This window comes from Myripristis murdjan, chromosome 16, assembly GCF_902150065.1.
Source record: "Myripristis murdjan chromosome 16, fMyrMur1.1, whole genome shotgun sequence".
NCBI classification, from domain to species: domain Eukaryota; kingdom Metazoa; phylum Chordata; class Actinopteri; order Holocentriformes; family Holocentridae; genus Myripristis; species Myripristis murdjan.
Window position 1 is genome coordinate 27,688,940 of NC_043995.1, and position 23,451 is coordinate 27,712,390.

The 23,451-nt window shown below is 44.9% G+C and overlaps 1 protein-coding gene across 4 annotated transcripts in view; it reads right to left on the reverse strand.

Annotated features, from left to right (window-relative positions):
- satb1b (SATB homeobox 1b) overlaps positions 1–23,451 on the reverse strand; it is a 63,430-nt gene that overhangs the window by 30,623 nt on the left and 9,356 nt on the right. The window contains exons 1-7 of one of the 4 annotated variants that reach the window (XM_030072186.1): positions 19,499–20,133; positions 17,844–18,082; positions 15,136–15,312; positions 13,742–13,868; positions 10,922–11,045; positions 3,054–3,165; positions 1,823–1,900 (exon numbers count right to left, since the gene is read on the reverse strand). In XM_030072186.1, coding sequence (XP_029928046.1) covers positions 1,823–1,900; positions 3,054–3,165; positions 10,922–11,045; positions 13,742–13,868; positions 15,136–15,312; positions 17,844–18,054 — 829 coding nt within the window. In that variant the 5' untranslated portion in view covers positions 18,055–18,082; positions 19,499–20,133. Of the gene's footprint in view, positions 1–1,822; positions 1,901–3,053; positions 3,166–10,921; positions 11,046–13,741; positions 13,869–15,135; positions 15,313–17,843; positions 18,083–19,498; positions 20,134–23,451 lie in introns of those variants that run through there. The other 3 variants (XM_030072187.1, XM_030072185.1, XM_030072188.1) reach the window with 3 other exon arrangements.

The following is a 23,451-nucleotide window of genomic DNA, read 5'->3' on the forward strand; positions in this document are numbered from 1 at the left end:
AATGGGATGTGGGCTGAGGGAGGGTGGGGGGGAGGGGGACAGGGAGAGGGAGAGGGAGAGAGAGAGAGAGAGAAAGAGAAAGAGAGATAGAGAGAGAGAGCGAGAGTGACATCCAAACCGGCCCAACTCTCTCTCCTGTGCTGGCTACAAGGCTGCCCTGCACCAGCTCGGCCACTTCAAAAGAAGAGACACCACTTTTGCTGGCTCCCAGTAATGCCACCTCTGCCAGCCGGTACCTGTGACCACACACTTCCTGGAGAACCTTCTCCCTTGACTTCAGTCTCACGCTTGTTTTGTTAACGCTGTGTGGTAAAGTAAATGCAGAGTCACATTCGAGGACAGCGCCAAAAAACAAAAGGATGACCGCTCCCTCCTCCAGCCTTCTAGCTTGGCGTTTCACCAGCGCTCCCTTCTCCTCTGCTGCCATTTGCGGCCACGTATGGCAGACAGCAGCCCGTCATGAATATTAAGGTTGGGAGAGTGTCGCCGCGGGCGACCAGCGGGCACCTGAGGCTTGTGTGCCAGGTTTTGTGTCTGGGGTTTGGCTAACATGGTGCGTGGGCGCTGGGACTTTGTGTGAATGAGTGTGTGTGAATGTGTGCAGAACATCTTGAGACGTTATCGTGTCTCTGAATGCATACACATGTCTTTCTTTCCTTATACTTCTCAGGACCAAATGTCTTAAAAAAAGATGAGCAATAATCTCCAAAATGAAAACATTTTTCCAGTCCTTGCTTCTTTAAGTCAAAAGGAACCGCAATGGTGTTTTGTTTCTGTAATTATAAATATTTCCAGGTGAAACAGGATGTTGGGGCAGGACAGACTGTTCAAAAGTGGGCGGGCTGAACAAAAATAAACATGGAAAGCAACTCATTGCTTTGCGCATAATCTTGAACTGTCACAAATTCTAGACTCTTGAAAATGAATAAATTCCAGTCATGAGGGCAACCAAAACAACACTTTTGGTGGTGCATCCCCCCAAAAATGTGCCTCTGTGTCACACTGCCATTCGTGTCACTTTGAAGGTTGTGAAGCTAAGTTACATTTTTCCCTCACTAGCCTCCTTTCACTGTCAGTTAGGTTCCAAATTGATTCAAAGGTTTAACTTTTAGTTTTTAAAGATGTGATCTGGGTAGCAGCATCACACATTTCTGCCCCCTGCCCTCGTGCCACCTCTGCGTCCTCGTACCAGTTGCTTTGAACTGTCTCTTGGAGCTGGTTGGAGCTGAAGGGCCACTGTGCATTTGTTGCTGCTGCTCCAAAGTGATGGAACAGCCACCCACTCCGTATCAGATCTGCACCTTTAAATCACTGCTGGAAACATCTTGTTTTTTTCCTTTGCCCTTTGGTTCCAATTGAGAGCTGTCTTCCATACACTGACTTTGTGTTTTGTGATCTCCACCTTATGTTTTTATTATGCATTTTTACTGTCACTTTTTTACTATTTAAATTTTTTTGAATTGCACAACATATTGTTTGTTTTTTCAAGGTGCTTTTTATAGATGCCAATATGCCATGAAGCAACCACTGAAAATAAAAAAAGAGCTATTTTTTTCATTTATTGTCAAGCAGATCTATGCAATGATTTTAAGAATTACGGTGAAAATGTGAAAAAGTAAGATCAAAATCAGGATTTGGCTCATGTTATGTAAAGGTTTATGTTTATATATGGAGCATTAGGGATAGGTATGGAATGGACTTAGTCAAGATCCTCACTCGTAATGTAATGCAAACACAGGTGTCTTTGAGCATGTGTGTGTGCATGCGTGACTGTGTGTGTGTGTGTGTGTGTGTGTGTGTGTGTGCCCGTGATGCGACATACCTAGTGCATTGGCACGCGGACTCTCACGGAGGACACACGTCCCCAGGTAGCCCTCCAGCTGGGAGGGTTGGCGCATGCCTGCACAGTCGAATGGCAGGGCACACAAGCACACACACACACACATGCACACACACATACACACACACATACATACAGTGTAGAGGTGTGAGGAAAGAAACACAGGGTTAAGGCTTTCTACAGTCTATGTCAATGGGGGAGACTCCATTCAAACATTAAAACATGGCAGCAGACACAAGGTTAAACTAGATGCCACAGTCTTTCTTTTGAAGAAAACAAAGAAAGCATTAGCAAAAAAAAACACTTGTTGTGAAAAAATTGCAGGGGTACGCAAGCAAATATACAAGTGGCTCTGATATTTCCAGTACATGTTGCCACTTTACATTTAAAAAAAAAAAAAGAAAAAGAAAAAGAAAAAAAAATCAGATAAGATAAGATCACAACACTCTATTTGCATGGAGCCTGTAAAAACATTTTGATAGAATATCTCATCTGTCATCAATGCAGGCAGTGGTGTACCGGCAAAAAAAAGAAAAAAAAAACAAAGCACAACAAAACAAAGAACAAGTCACAAGATCGTTCAGCAGATTGTTAAGGCTAATATCTCAATATTATGCTGCCATATAACCCCTGCAACAGCATGGTATACAACTTAATCAGAGGACATAAAAATATATCACAATTGCATCTCAAGCTAGCGTGATACTGGCATTATATAACCTCATTTTCCAATGGGTCAAAGGGGATTTTTCTGAAATAATATAAAGCATGCATTGTTGGAGGTTTGATAAGAAAATCCAATTGATTTTCAGACGACACGGTGGCCGGGTGAAATCATCGCCGCCTTTTGTTCATGGGAAACTAAAGCCGTGCACTCACAAACCAAATAAAAGTCAGAGGCCCCAATTTGCCTCTGCCACTGGTAGAACGTTTAGGTACAGTGATAAAGGATAAATTAAAGATAGCTCTGTATTCACCTGCAACACGGTGCAGGGAAAAACCTTGAATTATTAGATAACAAGATTAAAATGTTTTTTTTTTTTCCTTCATGCAACAGTCAGCAAGACAAAGAGGCAGTTGGTTGGAAAGCATATTGCAATGGTGAGTGGAGTGTGTATGTGTGTGTGTGTGTGTGTGTGTGTGTGTGTGTGTGTGTGTGTGCAACGATACAAAAGTGTGAGCGCCATACTTTGCGCCCCTCCGTTTTGCTTACCCATCATATCTTTTGTCTTCTTGAAATGTTTATACCAGCGCCCAAATTCCTGACACTTCGCCGCCGACACATTTGCATAGTAAGTGCTGTTCACAATGGAGGAAATCATACTCTGAAAGAGAGAGATTGATTGAGAGAGAGACAGAGAAAGGGAGAGAAAGGAGGGAGAGAGAGAGAGAGAGAGAGAGAGAGAGAGAGAGAGAGAGAGGGAGAGAGAGGGAGAGAGAGACTTCAGATTCTCACAGATTCTCAGTGTGGAAAATACATACATAATATTAAAGCCTGTGAAACATGCAGTAATACTGGATCTTGTCAAAACAAATAAGATCGGGTCGTTGTAAAACCCAGCAAAGAAAAAAAAAAAAAAAAAAAAAAAAAAACTAAATCAAAGTACCAGACATGCAGAAATTTGGATCTTGTCTTCTCAAGGTAAAACAAATAAAAAAAAAATCAAAGAAGGCCTAAACCTCTTTTTCTTTCATTTTTTTTTTTTATCAAATGCCACCGAGTTTGATAGAACTGTTTTTATTTCAGAGTGGGGAAATTAGAGGCTCGACTGAATTAGTAGCTCTGCTGACATCAAGAGTGAAGCAGTAGAAAAGATATTTACCTTCAAAAGGAAAAGAAGAGATTCTCGCTTATTAAATATCAGCATCTGGGAACTCAGGCGATGTAAACAGATGAACCTCCTTTTTTTCCTTTTGCGACTTTTTATTTACACAATCTGTTAAAGAACAACCACTTCAAGCAGTTCGAGGGCCGCGCTGAGCGTGTAGTTCTCTGACGCATGTGTGCTCGCATCTCTCCGTTTACAATCGACTCTTTGCCTTCTCTATATTTACTTCAACCGTCCTCCTTCGCCTGAGAACGAGACAGAGGCAAGATCTTTCTTTTTTCCCCCTTCCAATTTCATTAAAATGAATGTTTTAACACCTTGCCGGCCTCCGGGCAAATAGCGAGGTTGGTGCGGGAGAAATTGTTTTTGATTGTTATAAATATGCAAAAGAACCAAACCATCTGTTTTCAAATTACAGGTATGCCATCTTTATCATTTTCTTTAATATATGCACTTGGAGGGCGGCTGGGAACCTTCTGGCGGAGCAGCATGGCGGCACGAGCGCAGCGAGCTGGTGGAGGGGACACTGGGTCTTTCTCTCCATCTCCTTGACACAGGAGGAGGGCAGCCAGCGGGAGTCAAGCCGTCAGAACAGTTGATCCATCTCTGAACTCCTGCCCTCTGCATGAGAGCCGTATGCACCTCATACCGCACCGGCCACAAGAACGAGATTACGGCGTAAAGACCAGACGTTCAGACGAAACCCATATACAAATAAAAGTCATGCAAATTCAGAAAACGCTGACGTAAAAGATCCGAAAAGAGCAAACTTCACAACACTGCAGCTTCCCTCTAAGGAACATCATTTCTTTCAGCTGGAGTAAAAAATTTGCCTGAAACAGTAAAGCAAAAGCAAACGAGCAGGACAGCAAGCAGGCACAGTTTCTCTCCCCACTTAAGATTTACAGCAGGGAAAAAAAATCCACTGGGCATTTATGACAAATAACACTGACCAATGACATCAGCACAAGTTTCTAAAAATTAGACTGCAGAGTTACTAGGGCTGGGACAATACGCTCATCTCCTGATTCAGTGATATCACGATACGAGTATTGTGATTTAATCTTACGTTTCATGCGGTGTTTGCTTTTTAAATATTCTCTTACTTCTCAACAGTAGATGCCATATAATGTAGAGGTGGTATTCATCTGAAAGCTGGGAACCAGAAGATTAATCTGAGATGCAACTCAGCACTCAGTGTCAAGTTATTAGAGTCATAAATCTGTAATAAACATTGTGTTTTGATTAGGGTGTCTATTTATTTATGTATTTGGAGTGTGTAAGGTTTGGAAGTATAGGATAGCTGTTCTTACACTCAATTATGCGTCATGTTGTTGCAGCATTTTTTCGTGGTTGAGCATTCTGTTGTGGAAATTGCTCAGGAACTCCCCTTTATTGACCGTCTACCTGGAAAAGCAGACATCCTCTGAACGCCCTCGGCCTCCAGTTTGCGGCTGTAAGGTTTCATGAAGCCGTGAGTATGCTACAGGTCACTATATGGCATTTTATACGGTGATATCAAGTTTCCAAAAATTGATCTCGCTCCAATGAAATGGCTACTATGGGGGGTAACATCATTACACATAAATAAAGCTGAGACTCTTGTGGATTCAATAAGCCACATTTTATGCAACTCCGAGTGTTCAGTAAAACACAGTGATAGAAGAGTCGAAAATAACACATTTGTACTGCATGCAAAAAAAGATCTGCATGGTTTTATCCCCAAACATGCATGGGATTAGCCTGAGGAGGGCGTGTCTGCAAAGGGGAGAACTGCACATACAGGGAGATGCCATTTTCATTCAGATGTCTTGAGGTGAGAGGTCAAGGGCTCCTTTGAAAATGGACATGCCAGATTTTCCCATCAGCAAAATTTAGCCAAACTTTGGAGCGATACTTAGCCCACTTTCCAACAACCAAGCACGACATGCTTGGTGCCACTGGATTCCTTAGGTCGTCTAGTTTCATATGCTACCAGTATCTTTCCTATAATTCAATTCAGGAATGAAGAAATAGTAGAAAAAAAAGAAACAGGATACTTAAGTGAATTGATTTTTTCCACCCATAAAAGTTACAATATGGACATTTGTGTCAAATTTGAAGAAACTCCCTCAAGGCGTTCCTGCGATATCGCATTCACCAGAATAGGACATGCAGATGTACGGATGTATGGATAACCGAAAAACATAATGTCCCCGGCCACAGCAGACGCTGGTGCAGAGGCATAAAAACTTTTCAGCACTGAGGCAGAGTTGTCTCATATTTGTCGCCTACAAACCAGACATCACAAAAGATGTCAGCATAACCACTTTTTATAACGGCTGCGACTGTGGCCCTGCCTGCTTGTGTCAAGTGATGTCAAACATGGCTGCATGTCGTCACACCAATTTCACCGCTGAGTCAAAGTCAAACTCATGCAAGTAATGCAAAGGTAACGGGCGACTGCCACTGGATGTGAAGTCGTGTCCATCATGCTGAGATTTAAAAAGCATGGCTGGATCAGTGCTGTCACAAAACAGAAGGGTAAAAGGGTTGGCATTTGGACAGAAACAGTATAACAAGGCCGCCTTTATGTATATGGTTACAGGCCTTCATTCAGTGAAAACCCTGACAGGGTTAAGGTTGATAAGCTGATAAGTTTATGAAGTTGGAGCTGATCAATTCAGAGAAAAGTCTCCCTCTTTTGCATTTATACAAAATTAGTACTAGAAAATAGCTGCTGCTGCCAATGCAACTTTCATTCATTTATGAAGGTTTGGGATAACTATCTCATGAGAATAATTCCTATTTGTTCCTTGTGACAATCAGCTTTTTTTTTTTTTTTGGTTTACCAGGTCAGCCAGAATGAACGGTTTTGTTCTTGATTAACTGCATTGCACAAAAAAATGGATCTGAAGTACCAAAAAAAAAATCAAGCCCCGCATTCCAGTTTAACCTGATTATGGTTGCCCTCCCAAGCTGAGATCCATCTGCATATCACGTAGAAAATAAGAGGAATTCTCCTTTAAGTCAGGGGGATAATGAACTCTTCTCCTCCAGCCTGCCATGTTTTATTTACAGTAGATCTGGGCTAAGGCGGCACCAGGCAACAAACAACAGGCCTGGAGAAGACAGTGAGCCTCTCTCCCTCTTCCTCTCTCTCTCTCTCTTGCTCCCTCCCTCTTTCTCCGCCATCTTTGACACAGATGTTCTAATAAACGCTCCTCATTAATCAGCCCTCTCCCTCAATACATCACTCCACCTCTCACGGGGGGCCCTGTGCGTGTGTGTGAATGTGTGCGAGTGTGTGCGTCAAAGAAACAGTACACACACCTATTCTCTCGCTTGCTCGCTCCCTGTCTGTCACACACACACTCACACACACACACACACACACTCACACACGCACACACACACACACCACACACACAAAGTGAAATCAGGCAGATAACCAGAGTCTCTGCTGCCACTGTGGTGCCCGCAGGAGGGCTGTGCCAGGGCTTGTCAACAGGTAGTGTGAGTGCATGTGTGTATGTGTGTGTGTGTGTGTGTGTGTGTGTGTGTGTGCGCACATGTGTGTGGACCCTTTAAGTGATAGCCATCTGCAGCACAGAAAGCTTATCAGCAAGACCAGGAAGTGGCACTGGGCTACTATCGGCACCCAGCATCTACTGCACTCCCCGTCATGGGAGAGAGGAAGAACGAGCGAGGCAGAGCGAGAGAGAGAGAGAGAGAGAGAGAGAGAGAGAGAGAGAGAGAGTAAGAGAATAGGGGTGCACCAGGCAGGTAGGCACCCAGCTGCCAGCAGAAAGAATACACTCACAAACACAGGCACACACACAAAGTACACACACTGCAGTTAAAATGCACATGGCGCAGATACACAAATACAAATACACACATTCAGGCCCACACACATGCATGTGCACAATCACGCGCACACAGACACACACACACACACTCACATTCCAACTTAGCCTGATGTCTTGAATCAGCTGGGGAAGAAGCGTAACCCATTTGCAACACTGTGCCTTGTCTCTCGCCAACATCCAACACAGCTCAATTATGGCACATCTCCACCTCGATTGGGGTGACCCCCTCCCTCCAACCCTGCACACACACAGGAACATGCATGCATGTGCGCGTACACACACACACACACACACACACACACACACACACACACACACTGGCAACCAGGTTGTGCCTAGTGGCGAAGGCCCTGCAAAGATGGCATTTTGATGACTATTTGCTGCTACGCAACACAGCAGCTGGTGCATCAGGGGCCGCCCAGTGAGAGAGGAGTGGGGGGGGAGCCAGAAGAGGTGGTGGTGGCAGTGGGGTGGAGGGTAGAGGGGGTCTCGTTTGTTGCCATAGTTTCCGAGGACGAGGCAGAGGGGGGTGCTAAGCTTGCTAGCATCCAAGCAGACGTCCCTTAAAAAAAAAACTGTAGATTAAAAAAAAAATGGACGGGCTGATTGAAGGGGAATCATAAGTTTTATTCTGATGATCCCTCTCTTGTCCAAGTTATTAGCCTCAACTGGGAGCGTGTAAGCTCGCTACGTCAGAATCTGTTCCTCTGGAGGAAACGGGTGACAATAGGCATGAGTGAATACATTTTCTCCCTCTCTCCCTCACCGAGTCTCTTCAGGCCATTTGTAGGCCAAACACACAAAGCATGACTCCCCGCTTCAACAGAATGAAACTAAATGTTTGACAAGGTCCCGGACAAAGGCAGCATTTCACAAAATAACCCCCTCCCACCCCCCTGGTCCTCCCCTCCCTGTTCTGCTCCTCTCCCTCCCCTCTGTCTCTTTTTAGAGTCCTGTTCAGAGGTGGGCTAATTCTCTCTCTCTCCCTCTCCCTCTCTCTCTCTCTCCCTCTCTCTCAGTGGTTGTGATTCTCTCGTCTGTTAACCTCTCCTTTCTCTGTAGGATTACGCTCTTGATAATCAAGGAGACACTAATCCTATAAAAAGGTGCCAATCATCTGTGCCCTCCTCGCACGCCCCTTCCCCCTCCCACCTCGTTTCACTTCTTGGTCAATTCAGAAGCCTCGGAGGCCGAATCGAAAGCTTCCTGCCTTCTCACCTGCGACCAATCACGTTCTTGAACAGGTGCTGATGTCACTTTGCCCACGGCAGAGCTCGATGCGGACACGCTGTTTGAATGTGGCTAACGAAAGTGAAATCAAGTGGCGTTTGGAGGAACAAGCTGCCACTCTTTGGGCATAGCAGGCCGCATAAAACCCCACAGAGTAACAGATGTCAAACGCTGTTGCGGCAGCCATTTTTGAAAAGGGCGGATGTAGACGTGCACCGGTGGAGTGCAGCTAACCTGATAGCAAAGCTGCTAATTTCTCTTTGTGGCTGCTGACGTACACAACTATGAACTCTTAGCACATTAAGGTCTACTGACCACAAACAAAGCATGTAAAAAACAGTCCACCTAACACCATGACTAGAAAAAAAAAACATAAAGTGTGTCAATAGCGATGAATAAATAATGTTCATATATGAGAAATATGAGCAGAGGTGTTGTCCCTACCACATCCTGTACTCTGTGTATGCATATCGATGGTGTAAAGATCTGCTCTGATGACGGCTACAATGAACTCCAGGTCTGGTTTTACTTTACTGGTTTTCCAAAGTGGTTTCAACCCTCGGTAAGCGGGATGCAAAACGAACACATGAGGGAATGGAATTACACCACAGAGCAACGGTAGCAAGAGAACTGCCTTCGCACCTTTGCATGCAATGACAAATCCACCGCTTGAATCCACCACAGCGGTCAGCTAGAGCGTCTGCAGGTGTCAGCAAATTTAAGCTGATTAACTTGAGATATTATAATGACATTTTAACGCTGGTTAGAACAGAATTTAACACCTAAATTATTAAGTATTAAGCATTTAGTGGCAATTAAATACCTTCAGTAGATGAACAGATAGGCAGACAGATTCAATTCAGGACATTTCAGGACCTACAGGCATTCTGCCTGGAAAGCCAAAATGGTTTACGGTTTATTTTAAGAGTAGCGTGTGCGAAAAATGGTGAATGTGTGTATGTATGTGTGCGACTGTGAGTGAGTGTGTGTGTGAATGTAAGATCCTCTGAGCTAGCGCGCGCTCTCCTCTGAGCTGTCTTCACATATGGACCGTAAACAGGGTGATTACCAGACCGGGCTGGGCTCCGCCTGAACGCCACCCAGGGACTCTTTACATCATCAGCGTGCCGCTCATGCCCGGCTAAACACACAAACACACACTGGTGGAGCAGTCGCTTACTCACACTCGCGACACACACACGCACAGCAAATGAGGGTCTCCAGGTGACCATACGGTGGCCTAGGAGGAGAGCTGGCATCACACCGGAGAAATGCACGCACACGCACTCGGATTTACGCACACACTCGTGACGGACACAAATAACGCTGACACTTTCAAATACATTGATATAAATATGAAAAACATAACCGAGGTGCACGCAGACACAGAAGCACACATATGCATCCTCTAGCGCTATAACACACACACACACACACACACAATTATTGGCCCCAGTGAGATATACTGCTGTTCATTCCATTCACTCCAGAGCTGCCTCTATGATATACTGACTACAGTGCCTGTTAATACAATATCCACACTAGTGCTTTCTCTCCAACCTCCCAGCAGAGAGCAAACACACAATATAACACCTAACGCGTGTACATATCTCCAGCTGATACAATGAAATGTTGAGAATGGAAAAAAAAAAAAAACAAAAAACATATTCAAGATCGTTCTGGGTTTGTGCCATTGTTTATCTAACAATAACCAATCGCGTTTAATGACACCTCTGCTTTTTTGGCCGCGGTGACATACAAATCTGGGTGTGTGTGTGTGTGTGTGTGTGTGTGTGTGCGCGTGTGTGTGTTGGATGTGTGGGGTGGGGATGGCTGCACAAGAAAAAAAAAAAAAAAAAAAAAATCATGCACTAAACGGATGACAATGGCCATTGATTTGGATTTTCTATGCTGATTCTCTTTCCCACTCAATCAAACTCTGGGCATTTGATAAATAAAGGATGAAAGAAAGAAGAGGAGAGGGTGGGGAGGAGGGGGGAGAAGGGGTGTTTGTTTTGTTGTGCGGTCGGGTAGCGGTGGGTCGGAGGAAGAAAGGGGGGGAAGGGGTAGAGAGTGTGAGTGTGTGTGTGCGTGTGTGTTTTTTGTTGTTGTTGTTGCTGTTTTTTTTTTTTTTTTTTTTTTTTTTTCATAAGCAGACTGGGCTCCAGCACCTGTGATAAGGGACATTCTTTAGCCAGAGAGCTCTGATTCATGTCTTTGAGTAACTCCTTGAGGGCGTTTCTTACTGTAGAGTGGCTCCATTGCTCGGGCGGCAGGTCCTCCAGCTTAGGACAACTGTGGAGAGAGAGAGAGAGAGAGAGAGAGAGAGGGGAGGAAAAACAGGGGTGGGGTGGTGGGGTGGGGTAAGGAGAGATAGGGAAAAGCAGGAGGGAGAAGAGTGGGAGGGTGGGGGGTGGAGGGGGGGTAGATAGGGATGCAGAGGGAGAACAAGAGGGAAGGGAAGATGGAAAGAGAGAGAGGGAGGGGTAGAGGGAATAAGAGAGCATGAGAAACAATTCAGACAGACAGAGTGAGAGAGCGAGAGAGAGAGCGAGAGAGAGAGAGAGAAAGAGAGAGAGAGAGAGAACACACACAGGCCCTGCTTGCTTTTCCTGCTGCAAGCGCCCCTCCAAGACAGACAGATTTCATTTGGCGCATCAAGCAGATGCATCTGGAGATTTCTCTCTCTCCCTCTCTCTCGCTCTCTCTCTCTCTCTCCCTTTCCCTCTCTCATTCTCCCTCTCTCTCTCTCCCTCTTTCTCTCTCTCTCTCTCTCCTGATTGTTCTGATTAGTTAATTACTTTATACAACACATCTGCTGGATTGATGCATGAATTATACATCAGCTGCATGTGGCGACTATTATTTCGTGTTACTTCTACCTTCCTGGCTCGTTGTGCTCGGCGAAACAATTTAAGGTGTTACTGGCTAGATTTCTGCGGCAGTGGGGTGTGGGTGAGGGGGGGCGGGCGGAGGGGGGGGGTAGAGAAAACAGAGAAACACACCAATAACAATACTAACAACAATATGCTGCAAAATAGAAATAGATTTTTATATCAAATAGATGGAGAAAAATTGGCTTTGCTGTTAGCTGGTGCTGGAGACGCGAGCCGCAGGGATGCAGTTATACCTGAAGCACCCTCTGCCATCTGAAAATGAGACAATATTATTAAAATGTGGCAGTCGGGCCATGTGATAAGATGAACTGAACTGAACCGAGCTGGCTGTCCAGTGAGAGTGCCCAGTGGCTTTGGATAAGCGCTGCGTGTGTGTGTGTGTGTGTGTGTGTGTGTGTGCGGGACATATGGCAGCATGTTTCGTATCACACGTATCTCCGAATTATGTTGCGTGAAACCGAGCTCGACACTTGAAAAGGGAACAGAGATGAGAGACTAAGCGGTGGGTGATGACTGTGTGAGACTGTGTGTGTGTGTGTGTGTGTGTGTCCATAAATCTGTCGGTTGGTCTGTTTGAAACGTTTCGAGCACAAAGATAACAGGAGAGAGGAGGGATGAATGGAAAAGGATGCACGCAATGGTCGAGGCTAACATCTGCTTAGGAGACAACACGTGCACACACACACACACACACACACACACACAAGGGCAAATACACACTCACACAATGGATTTTGCAGAACACCTTAAACTGCTCTAGCAGCTAGAGAGCCTCTAGGGAGAAGGAAGTGAGCAAGAGGAAGAGAGAGAGAGAGAGAGAGAGAGAGAGAGAGAGAGAGAGAGAGAGGTGGTGGAGAAAGACAGCTATCCATGCATTTGGGGCTAGCGTGCCGGAAATAAACACAACCTTCTGTGTTCTGGCTGGTGTGTGTGTGTGTGTGTGTGTGTTTGTGTGAGTGCTTCAATGGTGAAGGTGGGGGGTGGGTGGTGGGGAGAGAGACAGAGACAGAAGGAGAGAGAAGAAAGAGAGAGAGAGAGAGAGAGAGAGAGAGAGCGAGAGGGAGATGGAGAGAGAGAACGAACAGCTCTCCAGAGGGTTGCAGAACACTGGGTTAGCGTGCAGCTGGCACAAGCCTCCACACCAGCACCGCACTGTGTGTGTGTGTGTGTGTGTGTGTGTGTGTGTGTACTTTTATATGCATGTCTGTCCATAAATGTCTATAAATTGAAGCATGCCAATGTGCGCGTACATTTTCAGTTTCATTTTCAGTCGTGTGCATTAGCTGGGCCGTTGTTACGTGTCGGTTTCTGCACCTGAAGCCGTGCAGGAGCGTACACCTCCACTGCCAGCTTGCATTTCTACTTGCTGTGCTGTGTCCACATAAAAATGTTGATTTTAGTCGTGGGCTGTGTGTATTCCTACATCGAGCCTTTCATCAACTTACCTGTTTAATCATGAGAACATGGATACTTAATCTGGACACCTGCATGCTAACATCTAGCACACATGCTTCGTGATAGCGTTTGACTCGTATTAATTAAAAACACTGGCCGTTTAATGTTAAAAAGTTGTTAGTGTTTTTTTTTTTTCCTTTGCTGTATGGCCTGTAAATTCATAAGTACACAATGAAATATTATTAACTGAATGCAGCTGTTAGAGCCAGGTTTATTTTTGGCTCTATCTCAGGTGCAGCAGCCACTTTTAGCAGTACAGTCTCCCTCTGCCCACCAGTTTCTCCTATTATAGAAAGTAGAGAAAGTAGTTCCCTGGTAGGTCAAGTCTCTCATTATATTTAATAGATAAAATAAGATTTTACTTTAATACAGAGATTTAGATTTTATTTCACCCATTTCCTTCACTAAACTGCCAGTCCTAGGTGCGTATCATGTAAGATGACTTAGCAACTTTAAACTTTAGAGCTGCTGCAAATTCGCATTTTCTCACTTTTGAAATAATGCTATCACCAGCCACAGTGGATGCTGTCATGTTAGCATGGAGCACTGCAGCAAACAAGCTATTGGGGATGCATGGATGATTCTGGTGTTGTGTGCAAGCTGTGTGTGTGTGTGTGTGTGTGTGTGTGTGTGTCTGACCTGTGCAGCTGGATCTTAAGCGTGACCACGTGGTAGACGTCCTGCAGCATGTCGGCCACTGTAGCGTCCGGAGCGTCTGTCACGTACGACAGGGGGACGGGGTTCCACTTCCCCACCTGGATCAGACCTGGTGGATGCAACAGGAAACACATGCAAACACACACACACACCATGAATACACCCCAGCACCACCACACAAGGGAACACACAAACACACAAGCACACACAGACTGCATTAATGCAAATATACATTTTAGCTCTATACACTATATACCTCCATAGGGCAAGTTTAAAAAAAAAAGTTAATATATGCACACAATAAATAAAGCCACTGGATCTCTACAGCAGCTACAGAAGCCTTCCAGTGCCGTGAGCATCGGCATCATCTGCCTCCACATACTTCATATGTGTTCCTGAAATCACAACAACAGTGGAGGAATTTCTCCTGAGACTGGCTTCGAAAGAGCGACAGCCCACACAGCAGGAACTGAGGAGGGAGACTAACTGTACGAGAGATGGGCTAGGAGGTGTGTGTGTATGTGTGTGTGCGTGCATGCATGCATGTGTGTGTGTGTGTGTATGAATACGTGTGTGATGGACAGGCTATAATAAAAGAGCTAGCTGAGAGGCACCTTGAAACCGCCACCCTCGGCCTGCGTGTGTTCAAGTGCAATTAGCAGACCCTTCCCTCCACCTTCACCTCCCGCCCACTGAGTCTCTACATGTGTATATATAGTATATATGTATAAATGTGTGTGTGTGTGTGTGTGTGTTATTGAGCTTGTGTGTATGTGCAGTATGTGATTGTGCGTCTAAAAGTTTGAGCGGATATGCCTGATTTCATGTGTGCCTAGTGAGAGTACATCTGTGTGTGTGTGTGTGTGTGTGTGTGTGTGTGTGTGGAATTGTGAGTGCGTCTCTGAGTGTGCATAAGTGTGTGTGTCTGCCTGTGTGGGTGGGTGGGTGTGTGACCCCTGTGAGATTTGAGCATCTCCTGTCTGGGATCAGTGTCAGGATGTGTTACTGTGGCTTCAGATCTGCTGGCAGTGGGCTATTATGTGACCTGGCCCGCTCAAAGTGTGTGTGTGTGTGTGTGTGTGTGCCACCATATGAGTTTATGTGCTGTCTGCACACACAAGCGACTGTGAGAGACTTTCTGTAGAGCAACAGCGAGTGAGCATGACAGAAAGAGAGAGAAAAAGAGCAAGGAGATAAAAAAAAAAAAAGAGACTGACCAGAAAAGAGAACACATCGGAGAGCGAAGATTAAATCAAGAGGAGAGCCAGACGACAACGTAAATCCTCACCCACTTCAACTTCCGCTTCAGCTTCGTCTCCCTCTCCACCCAGCCCCAGCCCACCCCGTCACCGAGCGAACGTCCCCGAGGCGGTTACCTTTGGCCTGGGCCGCCGAGCTGTGGGAGTAGCCCAGCGACAGCAGGGCCATCTCGATGAGCTGGTTGAAGAGCATGTCCTTCCGCACCAGGACGAACTCGGCGTGCTCCTCCTTGCTGTCGAACTCCATGGGGCTCTCGTAGTGCTCGACCACGCAGAACACGGGCAGCATGTTGCCTGAGGGGAAACACCGGACAGTGAGGACCGAACGCGACAAACACAGGCCTTCACTGTGTGTTCTTGATTTATGTGATTTATCTGAGCGCTGATGAGGTAGATATGGTAACGAAATTGCGGCTGAGTGGACATGCTATGTAGAAATCTACTAAAAAATGCTTTCTGACCACATGAACTAATTCTTTTCATCACTTATAGGGCAATTTCAATCTGAACCATGTGAGATATCCAGCGCTCCTTTTGATATACAATAAGAGCCTGGTTCTTTTTCAACTTAATCTCTGTCATCATCTTCATCTTGATCATATTTCGCTCGCTGATTTTCTTACTTCTGTCCTTTATTTTTCCACGAGAGGTCACCGCACCTGAGATCCTAATTTAAGAGGCGTTTTATTAACTCTGATGAGGATTCCCTGCTCAAGTCTCATGTTTTTCAGCCTGGCTTCAAGCTCAAATCGTAATAGTGAGGGTAGATGCTACACAAGGACCTGCGATGGCTAGTACGGCTCGCATCTGTTTTGTTTAATGAGAATGTATTCATTATGGAATTATCACCTTTACCTCAGCTGGAACGCACATGAAACTGCAACAAAAAAGCCTCCAATTCATCTTTCTCTTTTTGGCTCCAAACTGTTTTATTCGCTGTCAAGGTGCTGGGATCACATTAGGCTGCCTTCTGCCTGCCAACCCCAAATCATCTTCCCATGATGCAGCGCTTCAAATCCCAAGCCGCCTCTGCACCCTGAGGTTTACTAGTCTGTGTCAACAGTGGCTCTGCTGTTAGGTGGAACGAGCAATCCTTGTCCAAAGATTGCCGAATGTTCAGGGGACGCGCTGTGCAAATATCACCCGCTATGCCATTCGGCTAAAATAACATCCCTGAAATTTAAGAAAGTTTCAGGGCATTGGGAGAGCTTGGCCTTTCAAAGTCTCACTCTGAATAACAACAACGATGAGAATATATTCAGAGGTCTAATGCACTGGCTTCCAACAGCTGCACTGACTTGGAGAATGCATGTAGAGGAATGTGAATAGCTTACTGTCCATAACAACTCTTACACTGACACCCTGCACTGCATGTGAAGTCCTGTTGCCCCACCTTGCCAGTACGTCTCCACACGACTACCACCAGGACACATTCCTCTACATTTATTGTCCTTGACGATTTAAAATTATTTGGATTCAGATGTGTCCCAATCCCAGGCATTCCACAAGATGCACGCAGCTCTGGCAAAACAATCAATAAGCCGGCAGATGCCAGGGAATGTGCTGAAAGAGCTGCTTTTCTCCTCCCCCGATTTTAATAGATAAAGATCTAACAATAAAGACTGCTGTGTAGGTTCATTTGGGGGATCAATACTGGCTTTGTTTCCAGGGAGCCCAGAGAGGGCCGCGGTAAATATTGTTTCGGGCTTGGACACAATGCCCGCTGTGGGCCCTCTGCGAAGCCTCCGCGGCAGACCGCCTCCCTCCGCAGCTTCACCATTTCCTCTGGAAGAGGCTGAAAAACCAAGAGAGGCGTCGTTGGTGGGGAAGGGGAGGGAAACGAGGAGGCTTGGAGGAATGAACGTCGTAGGTGGCCAAGAGAAGCAGAGATGATGAAGGTGAAAAATTAAGCTCTCTCAGCTGGAGCACGACACATAGATTAAAGGAGCAAATAAGAGAAACGGCCCATCCGAGGACACTCACACAGCGACATTCCAAGAGTTCCTGAGTCCCTCTTGCACAAAGAAAACCAAACCAGCCAAACAAACAAACAGATGAGCCATAACAGCCAAATGCTATTACAACCGCAAACCTGCAGGTTTTCAAACTCATTTCCAAGCCGCAAAAAAAGTAAATAATAAAATAAATAAAAAACCTCATACAGTCGTAAAAAGGTTTATTTTTTGGATAGCAGGGCGCGCCGTGTTTTTCATGAGACGACACCAGTTATATTAAAAAGCTATGTCATAATCTCAAAGTAAAGGCTCTCTTTAAATGGCAATGGCTCTTAAAGGACTGAAACTTTCCCTTAATAAACAAATGTCGGAGCAGGAGGGCTGTGGTTGGAACGAGGAGCGGTGACACAGCGCTCTGCACAGCGACACAGGAATAATTCTCACAGCACTCCTGTATTAGCTATTGTCTGGGAAAAATAAGTGGGAGTGTGTGCAATGTGTGTGTGTGTGTGTGTGTGTGTGTGTGTGTGTGTGTGCAGGCTAAAATGACTAAAGAGGCATTGTAAACCGGTTTAAGAGTTTTGGAGAGCATCAAGGGGGTGGTGGTGGTTTTTTCAGGGGGGAGAAGCGGGTGCAGAGCCATGACAACACCAGAGCGGTAAACACACCAAACAATTTAAGAGCATCGACTACATCGGAACAGCTTTCGTCTATTTACACGGTTTCTTCTTCCCTTTCTTGTGCAAAAACACACACAAGAGTAGTTCAAATGAATTTGCGTCATCACCGGTTTTGCACAGACCTAGACACACACACAAACACACAGCACCTGTCTCAGCCACCCACACACACACCACTACCCGTACTCACCCTTCTTGTGGCAGGTCTTCAGCAGGTGACTGCTGGGTTTGTACGGGACCCCGGACAGCTTGGCCCCGGTGCTGCCCAGCCTGGCCCGACCCAGGGGGCTGCCGTTCTGCTCCAGGCGGGCCAGCTTGGCTGGCGGGGCCTTGGCCTCTGCCATGTTGTTGACCAGCTCACAGTTCTCCTTGCCCAGGCACGTCTCGCTGAGATGCTCCATCACTCTCAGCACCTCTGCTCACTATCACCTGGGGAGAGAAAACACTGGATGCTTCAGCTGTCGGCAAGAGGTTTGTCGTTTTTGTCTGTGTGGCACAACACAGTGATCTGAGTGAAGTGTTGAGAGCAGAAATCTTTTGTCTGAACATCACTGAGATGCAGAAAGACATGAGCCGACATTTATATAGGGCGAGAAAATGCACTTTAAGTAATTGAGACCTCCAAGAATGGACCCATTACAACAATAACTGTCAATTTGCCCTGGCTATGACGACTCGGGGCTGTGGTGACGTTTTCGTGCCGCCGTAATGCTCCCATTTTTCAGGGCATGTATTATGTATGGGTGTCCCGGTAGAGATTCCCATGCGAGAAGGGGCAAACAAGCGCCGGTTTTAGTGCAAACACATTAATTTGCTGAAAGATTCCACTTGGATGAGTACAGTGCAGCTCAAGTAACAGGGCGAACGCAGACACGGGGAACTAACGCTATTCGGTTTCTGAGTCACTTTGTGTGGCTTCATATTCATGACGCAGCTCAAGAGGGGGAAGTGAGGCTAAGGCCCCGAGCATGGCCTGAACATCATTTTGCTGTGACACACACACACACACACACACATGCATACACATCGATATGGCACCGAACAGGTATGAACTTTTTTGATTATTAATGTTGTCACAAGGACAGATATCAGATAGCTGGTGATAAGTTTTGGAGCTGCACTTTGCCATGGGAAAAAAAAAAAGACAGCTTCAGTGAAACTTCAAAACAGAGAGTTGCTGACTCATCGAGGGCTCATCAAAAGTCAAAGTGGAGGAAGAACAGAAAAAAAAAGGGAGGCATCAGGCAGAAACAAGATAGTGGAAATCTGCATGGTTGATTTACCCACAGGTGCTGTATTGTAGGCAACATAAATACAAAGCCACTGACTGTGCAGGAAGCTGACAATTAACGCTTGGCTTACGGCTCACTAGGTAAACCTAAAGGGTTAAAACACCTGACTCATTTGGTTTAATCCCTTACAAATGCCAGATATGTTGATTTTTAACAACTTGACTGCAGTGGGAAACTCAGACAAGTAGCTTATTGATAATACTGCATCCCAGTTAATGCACTGTGCTGATGAAAATGAACTGGCATGCTGTTGTCAGAGAGTGAAAGGGGGCAAAATCATCCACCCCCACGCAAAAGATCATCAACTCTCCCATTCATAACATGCAATGAGGCAACTAATTCCCCAAAATAGGGGGGTGGGAGTGGAGGGGGGGCAAAAGAATCCAGACCCGGATGTGGTCCGGATCCAGGTCAGGATTTTTAAATGACCTTAAAACACAAAAACACGAGCAAATAGTTCAATCTGACACACAAGCCACAACAGCCCTTGCAGGGGAGGGGAAGTGGAGTTTTATATTAGAAAAAAAAAAAAAAAAAATCTGCCAAGACCAACCTGAAACGCAGCACTTCAGCACTGGAGAGCATATAAATATATATTTATATGACACAGCCTGGAAAACGCGTCTTCTTCTTCTTCTTCTTCTTCAAGTTTTGGGGCCAGGGTCGAAAAACCAAAACAACTCCCACTTCTTCTTCTTCTTCTTGTTCTTCACTTCTTCTCGGTTTCTCTCTCTTCTCTCACTATGTTACGTCTGCATGACAGCGTCGGTGTTTATTCAGTTAGCAGCAAAAAAAAAAAAAGAAAAGAAAAGAAAAAAGAAAAAGAAAAATTAATGAATGCGCTTTCTTCTGCTCCTTCAGAGGGGACCGGGTGGCGATGCGAGAAAAAAAAAATAAGAAAAAATAAAAAAGCAGAAACCCGAATCTGTGGAAGAGACGAGGAGGTCGAGATGGACCGTGATAGGCGAACATTGGTAAGCGGTGTATGTGTGTGTATGTGTGTGTGTGTATGTATATGTGTGTATGTGTGTGTGTATAGCCCTAACGTTAGCTAATTCTACCGAACAGGGGGAATACGGTCACCGCGACCGTTAAAAACAACAACATTTAAACGCAAAGTAAGCGGATAAACTGCGTCCCATCGGTTACAAGTGAGCCGACTTCTGCTTTAGTTCACACTACAACATCCACCGCTATCGGTACAGTTAGCAGTCGCCAGTAAAAGCCCCCCAAAAAAGCACATCGGACACAGTAGTAAATAATAATAATAATAACGTCTACCGAGCGCTAATATCCCCTTTATGTTTACGAAACGGGCACGCGGAGAGAGAAAAATGTCCGTTACGATGGTTTAAATTTGATCGGCGGTTGGAAAAATAACCGACAGTGTGATCTTTGCTATCGCGTTGGAGCCGATGTGTGGAGACGATATGCGGACACTCGAAACAGGTTCTCCCCCCCTCCTTTCCCCACCTAAAATAAAAAGAAAGAAAAAGAAAAATTAAAAAAAAGAAAAACACGAGGATAGAGGGGGTTAAAAGTGCGATTTACTTTCCGGTGTCGAGAATAAATAAGTAAATAAGGCTTGCCGTGGATGCATAAAGAGAGCTGCCTGCGATAGTGTATAGTAGGAGGTGTCCTGTTGGTTGGGATTGGCGTCCGGACGGAGCTCCTCTTTCTTTCTATCTATCTCCCTCTCCCTCTCTCTCTCTCTCCCTCTCCCTCTCTCTCTCCCTCTCTGTGTCCCCATTAAATTATTAGTTGTATTGACTCATCACTCCCCCCTCTCTCCTCGCTGGTGCTGGCGCTGCCTGTGCTTTCCCTTTCTCCTCCTCATTTCAAATGGGGTGGCGGTGGCGGTGGTGGTGGTGGGGTTAAAGAGGAAAAACGGGTGTGAGGAGGAAAAAATAGGCTATGTAAAAAAAAAAAAAAAAAAAAGAAAATAATATTAGTAATAAACTGATAATATGACCCACCGCTTTATTGTTATTATTATTATTGTTATTATTTATAGCAAGATGATTTCCTTTGCATCTCACAGGCCGAAAAGTCCTGGCGGAGACGGAGAGAAATAAAGTGGAGAAAGTGGACAGGAGGAGGGAGGGGGGGGAGAAACACACACACACACACACACACACACACACACACACACACACACACACAACGGAGGGGAACGGTGGTGCGATTTCCGGCTGTGCGCGCAGGAATTTTTAATCAGCTTGATTAGAGTGAGGCGGTCCTGCATTTATTACTGAGTAACACAGAGATGCACATACACACACACACACACACATATATATACACACACACATGTGCGTGCGTGGGTGTGGGTGGTTAAAATATAGCCCGACATGTAAGTTTTATTTTACAAAACAGCAGGATAAGTTGTATGCCGTGGGAGGAAAAAACAACAACAACAACAAAAAAACATGGGTGAACTAGATGACCTCAAGGTTGTGGTCATTCTGAGACAAATAACCAGAAAAATCAATAAAATATTCATCAACAACAACAATTGCACTGCCCACTAAAAGACCCCATCTATAACTTATATGTGTTTGATGCCATTTAGGAAGGGTGTATCCTGTGAAGACGCGCCGTAAAGGTTTATATCAGCCTGAAAAAAGTGGATTAGATCTAATCTGCAAATTAAATGGTGGGTGAACAATATGACCTCCAAATACTGGTCATTTTAAGACAAGGCCAACATAATGGGCTCAAAAAATACATGGATTTTTTTGTATTTCCCCACCTGGAAAGGCACCATTTGTACTAAAAATTTACATAATAAAAAGCCTAAAAACTGGGTAAAATCAACAGTTCAATAACAAATGCCACATTGTAAGCGTTTCTCTGCTTAACATTGTTCCCTTGTATCCTGTCAAGCTCTTTGTGAACTTGTATTTTTAAAGGTGCCATACATATAAAGTTATATTATTAATATTTAGCTGTACAATTGCAAATATAGTAAATGAAAATGTGGATCAGGTGTCTTTGTAAGACTAATAGCTGCTTTAACAAACAAAACAAAAAAGGGGAAGCTGTTCATTTATGCACATTTCATCTTTAAAATACCCTACTGTCACGTAACTTACATCAGTTTAGCTTGATGTGTGCAATAAATCGGCACCGTACAGATTTATGTCACCTCAAAAAAAGTGGTTAAGCTCTACTCCACAAATAAAACCGCGAGTTTTGGTGGTTTTACTCTCTCTACTGCATGATAGAAGACTGCCCATGCACAACTGTGTAATACATGTCTGTAAATAAACAAGGCAAGGTTGGAAGGGTTTTAACACGTAGGTACTGCACTGTTATTGTTCTGCCATGTTATAAACCTTTCCCCCGAGGCCATTCTGTATTATGTCAAACTGGATTATGACAAAATATTAGACAAGGTAATCTGTTGTTGATACTGTCAACAAAAGCCTGGTATGGTGTTTGTGTCTAACCTTAAGGTGGCTTAATAATAACAGTTTGACCTCGCTGTTTTGAACAAAGGCCAAACTAATATCTGGTAGCCTCACACACACATACACACACTCACACACACACACACATAGAGGAGACTGAATTTTGTCTCATTCATGTGAAAGGTGATGTGAGTGATGATCTTTTGCTCGTCTTTGGGTCCTAACCTCTGAACAGCCAGAGGGGGGAGTGTGTGTGTGTGTGTGTGTGTGTGTGTGTGCGTGTGTGAGAGAGAAGCGAGGTACAATGTCATGACCACGTGGATGACACGCTTTACTTCCGTCACATGAATTACAAGCTCTTACAAACGTGAATGATACAGTGCTACCGATAAATAAACCGCACATCACATAAAAGCATTGAAAGATAAAAAACTAGAATTTAGTACCACCATGTCACACATTCAAAATTGGGCTTTTTTTTGCAGCTGAGGAAAATAGCATGCAATGTGGGTCTGATTTATCAAGAGGAAAAAACGAATAAAACAAAAAAATAAACAAGCATGTCCGTCCGGATTCCACAAGAGCAAAAACAGGAAACCAACAGAAAACAGGAAGTGCGTACACCTATCACAACAGAAACGAAAGGCGTGGGGCCGACCGTGGAGGTCAGACGCGCGTGAAATGCCACATAACACTACGTACTTATCAATAAATCCCGTCAGTACCCATGAATTCCCTTCGTGACTCATAAATACCATAAATACAATAATAGTCAGCGTCTCACACAAAGCTGTTGTTCCATAAACAACACCAACCGCAGACGTGAGCCTCTAAGCTTAGCTTGACAGTAACCTCTGTCAGGTGATGGTAGTCAAATAAACGTCAGGGAAATCACTGCGATAAATCTTTTCTTTTTTGGGAAAATGTCAGGAGTAATGATTCTTAGAAACACAGATTTCATGGGGTCCCTTCAGATGAATATTGAAATTTTAACAGCAGATCAACCAGTCACTGGAAAGCACTGGGCTGAAACGTTGTGCTTTGTTATCACAACCGCTGTAGATACAGTACAATTATAGTTTCCACTCAAGCC